This window comes from Pseudopodoces humilis, chromosome 10 (assembly GCF_049639895.1).
Source record: "Pseudopodoces humilis isolate 2021_Gansu_Grassland_sample_001 chromosome 10, ASM4963989v1, whole genome shotgun sequence".
Taxonomy (NCBI): domain Eukaryota; kingdom Metazoa; phylum Chordata; class Aves; order Passeriformes; family Paridae; genus Pseudopodoces; species Pseudopodoces humilis.
Window position 1 is genome coordinate 25,712,599 of NC_142209.1, and position 13,467 is coordinate 25,726,065.

Sequence of the window (13,467 nt, forward strand, 5' to 3'; positions counted from 1 at the left end):
TATCAATTATAATGACAACAGTAACAAAAAGTTATAAAAATCATCTCCCAGAACACACAGGATAGAAAGGAGAGATGATGTGGATGACCCAGCTCCATGGCCAGACTCCCATGCTCACACTTTTCATGCTTCCCTCTTGCATTCTCCTAAATCAATAGATTTAGGATCTAAATCAATAGATCCTGAACTAGGTATTGTCAGTCTTCAAGAAGCATCCAAGGCAACAATGGGAAGGAATTGCACATAGAGGAAGTCATTAATCTAATCTGACAAAGCTGGTCCAAGGGATCTACCCCCACAGACATTTAATGATGGAAATTCTTTGCCATCATTCCTTTTAAGATTTCTTTCCAAAGGAAATCTTGTTCTTCTCCACCCACCTGGTAACTTCTGCTCCCATCTGATAACTTTTGAATATGGTCACTGGTTTTAAGGAGGTCTCATGGTGTTAGAAATGTTTCAAAGACCAGGTATAAATCAACAGCCAGGAGGAGGAAGGGGACCCACCTCAGTAAAAGGCTGCATTAAAAGTGCAGTATTTTATACTCATCCAGGTGACCTCTGGCCAGTGATCTCAAAATTACCCACAGGACATGATTTCTCCTTTCCTTTGATAACTGACTTTGAGCTGGAGAACACATGCAGGGCAGGATAATACTCTGTGCAAGGGGAAAAATATTACACAGGTGGTACAAAATATACAACAACTGGATGCAGCATCAGAGGTAGGTGAGATGGTGGGAAGCATGGAAGCAGAAGGCTGATTTACTGCAGCTGCTGGCATGAGGCAGGAATTCACTAGAAATCAGATTTCATTATGTCCACAGCTCACAGAACATGTGGTTATTGTTCTGGATATCGTGCATGGATAAGTATGGCTTTGCCAGCTGAAATTGTGGAAGCAGGGTGGAACCATACAGGTGGTATTTGACATTTAAATTTAATCTTTCCACCTCAATTTACTAGCATGCAGTAGTAATTCACTGGGTTTCTATTACCTATAAAAGCTTTAGGTAGGCCACTGATGAACAAAGATACCCTAGGAGATTTTTGTTTGTTTAAACGACAGGATCACTTTGCCATTACATTTAGATGCTGGTTTTAAGTCAGTTCTGGGTTAAGCCCATTCAGTCTGTCACAATAAACTTCAATGCCTTCATACCAATATGCTGGAAAAGGATGTTTCAGACACTGTTCTGCCTCACTACAAAGAGCAGACAAAAATTGAAGCTTATAGTGCCGAGGCCAGACTGTTCCTTTTAAGAAGGGCACATAGATAAAATATCACATACTGGAATCTCAGGCTTTTCAAATATCACTTTCTGGAGATATTCAAATCACAACTATTTATCTCTAGTTCAAAACAGAAGGCATTTGAAGAAAACAACAGATGAACTCCCAGAGCAAGAGGCAAAGTTCCTCAACATCCATTAATAATAGATGTGAGCATGACGCTTTTAAAAATTGTGGATAACAAACTAATCTGAATAATAACTGACCTAACAGTAGGCAGTAAACAGTGTAACTGGGTTTGGTACATTGCTTCAATTAGATGTGTTTTGATCTGCATTGATGCTTTAATTGGAGGCAAGCCTCCCCTTTCATCTAGAATTTATGAATTCAGGGAGATGATCTAGCCTTCAAATTATCCGTGTTTAAATAGCCACTAATTAGTCATCATTTGCTGTCCCAAAGCTACCAACTTTTATCTTAAAAATATCCAGAACTAATCTGCACTATGAAACAAATATAAACTATAAAAGGTAACAACTACTTTGATTTTACTATCACGTGAAGTTCTTTAAAACCATTAATCCAATAAAAAAGGCTAAGAACTGTTTTTAAACAGTTTGTTGTTATACACTTTACTGCAGTTGCAATAAACAACTTTCTTCAGACTCCAGTTTTCTCTCCAGAATTAAAACATTCAAACTACAATAAACAGCAATACCTGGCTAGAAAATTTTGAAATTGGAAATTAAACAATTGGCAGCTATAGTGTCTTTTCACTGTTCTTCAAATAGCTGCTAAGGTACAATGGCTTCTTGTCCTCACACACAAATACAGCTCCTGTTTCCACATGCAGTTCATGTACACCACCCTCTGTTCCAGTGCCACTATTCCCTCTCTTAATGCTCCTTTTTTATCATTATTATTTTTATAACTCATATCAGCATTCTGATTTCCTCCACAGACTACCTGTTAACGTGCACCTTTCAGTAATATACAAAGTACTTTCAGTCATTAGGAAGGCAGTTACTAATTCCCATTGCCTCTCAAAGAATACCCCTTCACCAGTAACACAACTGCACTTGCAGAATATTGTGCTATCACCTACAAGGGCAGAAAGCCAACTCCCTCTTCAGACAACCTGAAATCCATGCATTTTGCCCAATTCCAAACGCATCCCTCCCGCCCCGCGCTGGCTGGTCCGGAGCAGCTCCCTGGGCAGGCTCAGCTCCTGCGCACCCTCTAGCGCCAACCGAGTCAAATTCCCATTTTCCTGGGGAAGAGCACATACAGGGCTGCCTTCGGGAAAGGGAAGGACAAGGTAGCAAACTAACCAAACTAATTTCTAATTACTTTATAAGAGTGTTTTCCATATAAGATCGTCTCAAACCTTTGCAATATTCCCCGACAACAGAAAGAGACCTGGGGGTGCCGGTGGACAGCGGCTGAGCATGAGCCGGGCCAGTGGCACCTGGATTTTCTCAGGAATGGTGCAGGGCCAGGGCAGTGTCCCTGTTCTCGACACTGCTGAGGCCACACCTCGAGTGCTGTGTCCAGTTCTGGGCCCCTCAGTTCTGGAAGGACAGTGAGGGGCTGGAGTGTGTCCAGAGAAGGGAACGGAGCTGGGGAAGCGTCTGGAGGGAAAGTCCTGGGAGCAGTGACCGAGGGAGCCCAGGATGCTCAGCCTGGAGAAACCCTTTAGCTCAGGAGGGACCTTCTCAGTCTCAAAACTCCCCAAAAAGAGGTTGGAGCCAGCTGGGGGTCTGTCTCCACTGCCATGTCTCAAGGGGAAGGATGAGAGGAAAAGGCCTTAAATTGCACCACAGCAAGTTCAGATTAGGTTCTGGAAAAATACCTTTCCCTGAAAGAGTGGTTAATCATTGGATTAAGTTGCTCAGGGATGTGGTGGAGTCAGGAAGTGCTCAAGAGATGTCTGGATGTGGCACTTGGGGATATGTCTCAGGGGTGATTATGGCAGGTTGAACTAGATAATCTTGAAGTTCTCTTCCAGCTTTGATGATTCTGTGAACATTATATGAACACTCACTGCTTACTTCTTAAGCATTCAAATCAGTAATAAAAGAGATCCTGCTCAATTAAAGGAAATTAATTATTCAGCCTATCTACATACATTTTAAAAGTACAAGATAAATTAATGTAACAAACATTTCATGAAGAAAATTCTGATCTGATGGGAATGATTTACACAGATTTATAAGACACATTAAATGGACCAACATAAAGCAGCAACTTATGCAAGGCCAGCTCTTGTTTCCACAGGGACTAGATTTCTGTTAAATTAAAGTCAGCACATCTGAGAGATGTAAAATTCTCTATGTACCTAGAAGGTTCATGTACCCCACCAAAGTTTTAAAAACCCCAACAAGCTTCTTTTCAATGAGATGCTGAGTTAGTTCATCACAACAGTCACTAGTGCAGTGAAAACACTGTATTTACTGACTGCAGATTCCTGCAAATACACATGTGGCTTCATAAAAACCACCAAAAACACCCCAACCATACAAATAGAATTTATGGCCAAAAGACTTACCCAGAATGACTTGAAGAAGGAGGAGGCAGGTCAGGTGTTAGAACATAAAGACTATTATTTTTTGGCAAGTGTAGACTTTTTAAAACAGTCTGAGGGGAGAAAAATCATTATAAATACAAAACATTCACCAATTCTTTTTTTTTAATTATAGGTATGTATTTACAATATCACCAAATATTTTGTTTCAAGATACACTTCCTGTTACTTCAAAACATCATTTTTGTAGGTGGGCCACATTATATACAAACCAAACACAAACTGATTTGTCCTGATTTTATTTTGCAATGTTTTAGATTAAGAGTTCTTTGTGTGCCACCCGAGACATCTGACACTGTTTGAAACTAACAATTCTTGCATTGTAATCCCCACCCACAGATGCTCAGTTTGAAACGGAGTCCAGTTAACTGAAAACACAGTTTAAAACTTACACTATCATCTACATCTCCAGTCTTCCACCCTTTTAACAGCATTTTAGATGCAGGAATCTGAAGTTCATTTTCTAGAATATGTTTGATATCTCCTAGAGAGAAAAACAAAGGAAATATATAAAATATACACATTTACTGCTTTATTTCAAACAGCAATGAGTTGCACTTAAAAAAACAAGAACAAGAAAAAATTTACTGTAAGTAGGATTTTTAGTCTAGTTACCCTTGTAACACTCCCTTCAAACAATAAAGGACAAATGAAGCTTAAAAAAACAATCACAAAACATGAATGATTGGAGAATCACACAAGGATTGGATGATTTAGACATATATATTGGTAATTCTATGCTTCATATATCCTAGACACACACATTTGCACTGTGTGCTACCTGGAGCACCAGACTTTGCCAGCAACAAAGAGGGTGCATATTTTACATCATTATCATTAATGCAGACCTAAGGAACTGGAATGTTCATACAACTGACTGCTCTGACAGCTTTTTCAATGTTTTGTACATTTTGATGCTCTTCTGCCCCTGTAGTTATTACAGTCATAAAATAATTCAGGCTGGAAGGGATCTCTGGATTTCATGTGGCCCAAGCCCAATCCAAAGGTCTAATTAAACCAGTTTAGTCCATGACTTGTCCAGCTGATTCTTGAACACGTCAGGATGGAAGTTTGACAGCTTTTCTGGCCAACCTGTTTCAGTACTTCACCACCCTCACAATAAAATAAAATAAAAAAAAATCCTTTCATTTAATGTGAATTTTTGATGTTCTGTCCATTGCCTCCCATTCTCATGCACTTCCAAGACAAGTCTGGCTCCATCTTCCCAGTGTCCTCCAGCAGGCAGCTGCAGACAGAGGTCAGGTCGGTACCTTTCCCTTTTCCTCCCCAGCCTGAACAAATCCTCTCCTCTGTGCCTCTCCTCCTCTTAGCCCAGATCCCTCACCAGATTCACTGCAGGATGTCAACATCTTTTTTTCTAGTGGGCACCTGAAAACCCAACAGAGATGCACCCCAGCACTGCTCCAGACGGAGTCTGGCAAGTGCTGAATAGAGGGAAATAATTATTTCCTGGGATCCACTGGCTACACTCTGGCCAACAAAGCCTGGGACACAGCGCGTCTTCTTCACTGCAAGAGTTCATTGTTGAAGCACCCAAGATCCCTTTTATTAAATTGTTTTCTAGCCCATCAGCCTTCAGCCAGGCATCAGGTGGGGATAACATGGAGCTATCCTATGCCAGATACAGGACTTCAACTTTATTTTCTTGGAACTTCAGGAGGCTCCTGTCAGTCCAATTCTCCAGGCTGTCCAGGACCCACTAAACAGCAGCCCTACTCTCCAGAATATCAGCCACTTTCTCTGAGCAGATTAAGATTTATTTTTATCTCTTTTTTATCCAGGTTTTATCTTAACATTATGACTAGAAAAATACAACAACAGAGTATATCAAAGGCCTTACTAAAGCCACAGTGACATTCTCTCCCCTTGTCCACTGAGCCAGTCATCAAATTGTAAAAGGCAAATAATGCTGACTGATTAGGTACAATTTGCCTTTAGTAAATCCATGCTGGCTGTTCCAAATCCCCTCCTTTTCTTTCCCATGCTCAAAAAGTGCTTCCAGAAAGATTTACTCCATAATCTTCCCACAGACCAAGCTCAGCAGTCACCACTGAACAAAGGTTCACATTTGCCTCAGCCTTTCTTTTCACACTGATACACTTACAGAACCCTTCCAACCCCTCAGTGGTTTCACTTCCACCTGAGCTTTGGTCTTCCCAACTCAAAACCTGCACATCTCTGTGCTCCTGCTGGGACCCATTACTACTTTCCATCTCTGGGTACTTTGTTTTTGAATTTAGCTCAGTCAGAAATGCTTTTCTCTTCTGTGCTGGCCTTCTGCCATGCTTGCTCCTCTTGCACGTTGGAAGGAACTGTTCCTGTGCTTTGAAGAGGTTGTCCCTGAAGATCAACCAGCTCTCAGGGGCCCTGTGCCCTCCTGGGCAGCCTCTCATGAGGTCCTGCCAAGCAGATCCCCAAAAAAGCAAAAAATATTCTTTCCTCGAGTCACAGCTGAAGTTCTAAAATTTGCCTTGCTCACTTCTCCCAGGACTTTAAATACAAGGCTGCCCTCCATGTTTACATCCCAAGACACTGACAGAAGTTCTACAGGAGCTGCCTTCTGCCCTACAGCTTTCAGGTAAAAGTCAACTATTAAGAAGTTAATAAGAAAAGAAAAATCAAAGCGGTACAGCTGCAAAATTCTGATCTGATCAGATTCTGATGTCTAACTTCCATGGATGAAGCAGCACAAAGGAAAACATGGAACACCCATCGATAATTCCAAGCAGTCACCGCTAGGTGGCGGCAGCCAACACCAAATCCATTGCTGCAAAGACAAGCGAGGATCAAAAGTTCCAATTTCCACATTTCATCCCAGACAAAAGGCTGCAGCACGGAAAACTGCTTTCATCAACTGTTTCTTCACGTAGCTCCTTACTTGGATCTGTATAAGCTCTTCACTAAAAATAAGAAAATGAAAATACTTTTTCTTCCTTAGCAGAAGTAAATTAATTCCCAGTTTGGGGAATGTAAAAAATAACATGCTCTGCAACACTAGCAATAGCATGCTTCTAACATACTGCTTCAAAATGCACCGATTTTAGGATAAAGACAATAAAACTGATAGAATTTATCTTAATTTGAATGCAAGAGTCAAATAAAAATTCAAGTAAGAAGAATGCAATGATGCTCTTCATACCAGGAAGAATTCCTCTAATCTTGTCACTAATCCTGTGCAGAAAGAGATGCCATACAGATTCAAAGAGGAAATGCCAAGATCATCCGCTTATAAATAGCTTGCATCTACACTAATCCTACCCCAAATTACATTTTCATGCCTCAACTTAATCATTAATCTCCATTTTGTTTCTGAAGCAAGTTCATAAGAAAACTAGATTTCAAAATAAATATTTGATAGATCACTAACCTTTACAATGGATTAGTGAAATTTTTTAAAGTGCTTTTTTTAAAGCTGCAAAGAGATTTGAAAATGGTTAGTAGCTGTGGAGGCTGCATTTTCAGGGGGGATTTTTTTTTTCCTTTTTGAGTGGTTTTGTTCTGCTTTGCTTTAGGACTGAGATTTTCGGGGTTGAATCTTTTTAGTTTGTCTTTTTAACAGCTTCACGACAGCAGCTTTCATTTCATTTTCACAAATCCTTACCAACTGTGGAGCTGTCTTCAAGTACTACATCCACATTTCTGTCTCTGTACTCAACCCTGAAGTCAAGCATTCGAGGTTGTCTTTCCACTATTTGTCTAGATGGCACTACGTGGCGAAATGCTGAGGAGGAGGAAGGAGCTGAAGAAGCTGCAGCAGAGTGACTGGTGGGGCCATACGCTGGTCCATGCAAAGTCTCTACACCGTACTCACTGAAAGACAGGCAAATGAGATGATATAAACAGAACAGCTTGCTATGTCCTAACCAGAAGTTAGGAAAGCAAAATGACAGTATTATTCACTTACTACAGTCCAGCAGACACCTCTTGAATTATTGCTGTCATATCTCAAAATACTGCTTATTAAAAATTAACTTTGATATTAGTTAAAATAACTTTGGTATTAGCAATTTTAACGTTTCAGGGTGCAGGAGTGCTATAGGAGATCAGCACTGGTGATGAACAAGCATTAAAAATCCACTATGCAATTAATACCAGAATTATCTTGAGAAGAAGGATTATTTCCTGTTCCAGGAGTGATGTGACCATATAAAAATTGGCACCATGGCAACGACCAGCTTTCTACATCATTGGGCTAGTATCCAGTGGTAATGAGAGTAAGAAATACAGTTCAAAATTCTGCATGCAGATAGGTATTTTCCCACAACAAATTAGTGAAAAACAAGTCAGATTTGGAAATGGATATACATTCAAGATACAAATTAAGATAATGAAGTATGTGTTTAAGAAAAAAACACCTAGAAGTACAAGAGTAATGCAATGCTGAATTCTAGCTTGCCTTCAAGTTCTAAATCCTGCAAGGTTCTTGGAGATCCATATAAAGATGTCTCCATACCTGACTCAAGGATACCCACAGCACTACAGGTCAGAATAAACTGGAAAACCCTCACTACCCAGAAGCACTTCATCTTCCTCAGGGAGCCTCTGCACAGAAGCATGTAACTGGGATTGGAAACAAGTGTAACAAAACATGACATTTCAGGAATATTATTTCAGGCAAAAAAAACCAAAAACCCTATGATGTACAGAAATCAAATTTGGAAGGCAGGAAACTTCATCAGGTAAGCCTGGGGTGTTGCCTTTTAGATGTTCTTACCAGGAAGATGCTGGGCAGTTACAGGATCTCATGGTGGATTTCAGAAATGCTACGACATAACTTATCTCATTTCCATTCTTTATCAGAACTTACTTGAAAAATTCATTCTGTTCCCAAAGATACCACGAGATTCTCAATGGAAATGCCTCACAGAGCAAGTCAAATCTGTCATCTAGAGGAGGTCTGAACTTTAAAAAGTGCAAATGTGGATGGCATGCATGTCACAGAAGTGCAACAGTACTCAGCTAATGCAAATCCCATCATTGTGCCTTTCACATTTGAAACAGAAAAACATGTTATGCTTGTAAAACAAGGGGCTCCTTCACTCCTCTCAGCATGCATGCTCAGAAGGATGAATGCCCAGCCACAAAGACCCACACTCTCAGACCTGTGGCTCAAAAGTCAAAGGCCCACGCCGGAGCTCTAAAGACTACAAGAAACAGTCTGATTTTCAGGATTTAAAAAAGCATAAATACCAAGTGATATGTTATTGTCTTCAATCTGGTGGACAAGTATGAATTAAGTACAATTAACTAACAATTCACTTAGCAGACCCAAGAAGCAATGAATATCCTAATTCTTAGGACTGGATTACTAAACAAGCAACTGAAATATAAAACAAAGTGTACCTTTTTCTTTTCAATAAATTAACTTACTTCAAGTCCAGTTGTATTAATTCTATTTGATTCCACCACAAAAGGCATCCTACATACACAACTAGCAGCTTCTAATAGAACATAAAAAGCCTCACATCAGTAAAATAAGCCTTATCTGAATGTCACTGGAAACCAGGTTTCTAAATCTTCTGAGCCTCCCTTTAAACCACTTCCACTGTGTGTGAATACAAAGCAAGACAAAAACAAAGTAACAAAAACACACATTTAAACATAATTTGACTGTCTAGTAATTTCTAAAAATTAGTAAGTTACTGTGAAAGAAAAATGTAAGTGGGCACTGGACCACCTTGTGATTGAAGACGGGCATTAACTATTCTAACTATTCCCTAGCCTCTTTTACCCAATCAAACATTCTGGCCTGCTGGACAGAAATGCTTTCTGCTCACAACTTATATGCAGAAAGAGTGCTCCACAAAACCAAGATTTTATCTCCCATGGACTAAACAGGCCTTACATAAATTTACATTTAGTAACTTTACTGAGCAAATAGTTTTATCCTCAATCAAAACCTGACTCTATTGAATGACAGCTTTAAGTATTAACAGAGATGTCAAACACCACTTTACCTATATTATGTATCTTTTTCCATCATTAAAATTTTTTAAATAGTAGATTAAGTATTTTTCTGAACAAAGTTTTAAACACTGTTTTACTGTCTCTCTCAGGTAGCTCAATTCCTGTTCTGCTGTTTTCAACTGCCTCATCAGCACTTAGAAGATCAAATTTCAGTGACTTCAAGATATCCAAGCATCAGTATGCAAGCCAAAATTTAATTCAGAAGCTGAAAGAAAATCAGTAAAACTACTTTTAGAAGGGAACAACCTTACTTTATCTATCACAGTTTCTGCTGCCTGTAACTCAATTTAAAAAAAAAAAAAAAAAAGTACAAATGTTTTTGGCTAGAAATAGGGAAGCATGGAACATCAATACCTCTAAAAATACATAAGGAAAAAGAAATACTTAGCCAGAAGCATACCAACATCCAGTCTTTGTAAAGAGACAGCCCTGCAAAGAATGACCCAACCACCAGTGAATTCAACATAAAAGTTAACTATTTTGAATAGATGTTTGAGCTAGTCCTCTATTAGTATGGGAAAAACTGAATGTTAAATCAGCTTTGCCAGGAATAGAATTTGTGGCTCCAGAAACAGCTTTAAAAGGAGAATTATGTCATCTTCTTAGGATTCAGGAAGGAAAAAAAAAGTAACTGTTACCCAGCCTTATTCTCTGCATGTATTACTCCAGTCCTCTGCGCTTACCTTTGTAGAATGCCATTTTCTTGTGGTATAACACCATTTATAGCTGCCTGAAAAGAGGAAAAAAAAAATTGAGTCAAGCATGCAGAACAAAAATACATCAGAACTTTTATAATATGTTTTAAAGAGTGATCAGCTTGCTTCAAAACATGCCCTAAAATGCTCTCTATTTAGTGAATATTCTTGGTGAGCGATACTATCGTTATGGTATCTACATAAAACAAAATTGGTATCTCAGTGAAAAACAGACATGACCTGAAGCTCAGACTCCTGTTTGGTTGTGATGGACTTCCCAGGTGGAATGCCTGGGAATAAACTGCATGACCCACGCTGAGTCCGTCTAACGCCTTGGTACTCACACATAGGGGACACATCGCTCCCAAGCACACCAAACCAACTGTGCCCAGCCCAGGCAGCCTCACAGCACATCCACAGAAAATCTGATGTTCCCCAGAAGCACCAGCCATGGCCAAGCCCATGCACCTGCCCAGCTGCACACAGCTGGAACATGGTACCAGTGCAAACAGCTGCGCCAGGGCAGCTCCACCACACCTACACCTCACACACACACACAGATCCTCCTCAGCCTGCCAGGGAATCACACAAGGGACCAGCACAAAAATTTAAACAATCCTCAGAGAGAAAAGGAAGTCTTTTTTAAGCAGGGTTTATAAAGTTAAGTACCATTCTACATTGTCCAAATCATCACAAGGCTTAACAGCAAGAATAAAGAGAGCTTGTAGCATCCCACTAGTCTCCATTTTCTCCTGTACCAGCAGCAACTCATCCATTTTCTATCCTCACAACTTCTAATATCCATCCTCATATGTCAGACATACCTGACCTGTTGGTCAGAACACCTGGTGAATGAGTGCCCAGTGAAGAAGGGAACACTGATGTTCAGCAGTTCATAGATCCCCTGGTACTCCAGAAGGACAAAGCCATACCCTGTGACTTAACTACTGACAGTCATCAACACCATTTGTACAAACTGACATTAAAAAATGCAGTTTAAGTGCTTAAACGCAAAAATAGATGTAATTAAGATTTAAAAGGTATGGTTTCTTTGTCTCTGAATATATAAACATGACTTTTTTTACAATTTCCATTAATAGTTAAGGCTACATGAAGCCAGTAAGTTTTATTCCTGAACTCAGTTAAATTACTGTGATACTGCAATAAAATTTATCCTGCATTTAGAAGCAAATATTGCATAAATAATAATTTAAAAAGTAGAGAAAGAAAAGGTCAGAGGTACCCATAAGCTACAGCAACAACCCATGAGGCTGTATCAAATTACAGTGAAAACAAAGTTCCCTACCAGATCAGTTTTTAAATCAGTTTATCCACTGTGCATGGCAATAATCAGTGGTTTCTTTCTAATAATACGTCTCATTTATCATCATTGTGGTTTTTGCAGTCATACACTGCTCTTGATCGTGTTCATCTAATAAACCTCCAGGAAAGAGTAGGAGGTTTTGGTTTATTTGGGTTTTTCTGGATTGGTTTCTCCCACCCATACTCTTCAGCAACATACATTTAATTCCTGTCAATCAACAGATAAAGTTGGCTGAGAGACAAAATTATCCTTTATTTAGTATCTGTAAGATACAGAGAGCAAATACAGGTTTTGTACCACAGAACCTACATTAATAATGATCTGCTGGTGCGACAAAATTCTCTTTACTTGGGGAGAAGAAGCTGCTTCAGTTGTGAAGAAATATAGCAATGTGGCGTTTTCACACTTCTGTCAAAGCTCTCTCTCAAAGGATTAAATCAGCTCAAACTTCTCCTGAGCCTAGTTAGAGGGTTAAATACGATAGAGGCTCCAAGCAATTTTCTTTAAAACTGAATAACTCACTTGTTCATATACTCCCAGTTTTGTAAACTTGATGACATTTAAGGGGCACAGGAGTAAGAAAAAACAGCAGAAGCATTATGTACTTTTTTGATGGAAAGACCTCTATTAACCACACTGTAAAACTAAAGAGTCCAGACACTGTTTGTTAAGCAAGATGGAAGACTAAAATAATGTAGACAGCAAATGGTAGCAGTGCACATGTACATACTGCATAAATATTAAATATCCATGTTCTAACAAGACAGCTATAAGTAGACCCTGCAAAGAAAAAAAGAAAAAGGAACAACCATCTGCCTTAGAATTTCATTGGGAGAAGGTTGTGACTATAAAAAAAAAAAAAATTAAAACAAGAACATGTTACTAAGGCAAGATCTGTTGCAGGCTGTTCTTCCCCAGTGTCAGCCCCCTTTGAGAGAGGCTCACATCTCTATGGTTATGCAAATGTTTCAGGATATTACATTTTTTTGTCTCTCCAAACAGGGATCTTTGATCACCAAAACCACCCTGTGCGGCTAATTCATAGTCATTAAAAATGTGCGTTACCCTCAAAACAATTTTAATAACCAGTGCATTAAATCTATTTATGGATTATTAATATAAAGAAACCATGTCTGGATCAGAAAGCTCCTTCAGCTCCCAATAACCTGCTGCTGAGAGGGATGCCAGGGAAGCAGCACTCTGTGCTTATGTTGCTCTCACACTGCTTATCCACAAGTGTCCCTGCTGCATCCAGGGTGCCACAGCTTTCTAATGCTACCACTATCTAAAAATTCACCTTAAATGGAAAATTATAGGGGCTTCAGAACATTATTCCCAAAGCCAAGAGTCCTAGGTGTGTCTCAGTGCTATCCATACATGAATTCTGCATAACACTGTCCCATCCGGAACCAGAATAATTTGTTTTGATGACAACCCTCAAACAACTACCAGGCCCACATTAAATTAGCTCATTAAATTATAAGCTGAATGTAGCTCTTCTTGATTTATACATTTTGTTTAGGGATATCAATCATATATCCAGGAATTGGAACAGCTTATTTAAAAATTCATTAAGTACTGCATAACCTGACCTAATTGGACCTGTTTGGGGCCAGAGAGACATCCAGAAACAACTTCCAGTC

The 13,467-nt window shown here is 39.4% G+C and overlaps 1 protein-coding gene across 2 annotated transcripts in view; it reads right to left on the minus strand.

Moving 5' to 3' along the window:
• The window catches only part of FAF1 (Fas associated factor 1), a 153,454-nt gene that overhangs the window by 110,685 nt on the left and 29,302 nt on the right, over positions 1 to 13,467 (minus strand). For both annotated transcript variants that reach the window (XM_005521141.3, XM_088060187.1), the window contains exons 3-6: positions 10,489 to 10,535; positions 7,440 to 7,648; positions 4,210 to 4,301; positions 3,782 to 3,870 (exon numbers count right to left, since the gene is read on the minus strand). In XM_005521141.3, coding sequence (XP_005521198.2) covers positions 3,782 to 3,870; positions 4,210 to 4,301; positions 7,440 to 7,648; positions 10,489 to 10,535 — 437 coding nt within the window. The remainder of the gene's footprint in view (positions 1 to 3,781; positions 3,871 to 4,209; positions 4,302 to 7,439; positions 7,649 to 10,488; positions 10,536 to 13,467) is intronic.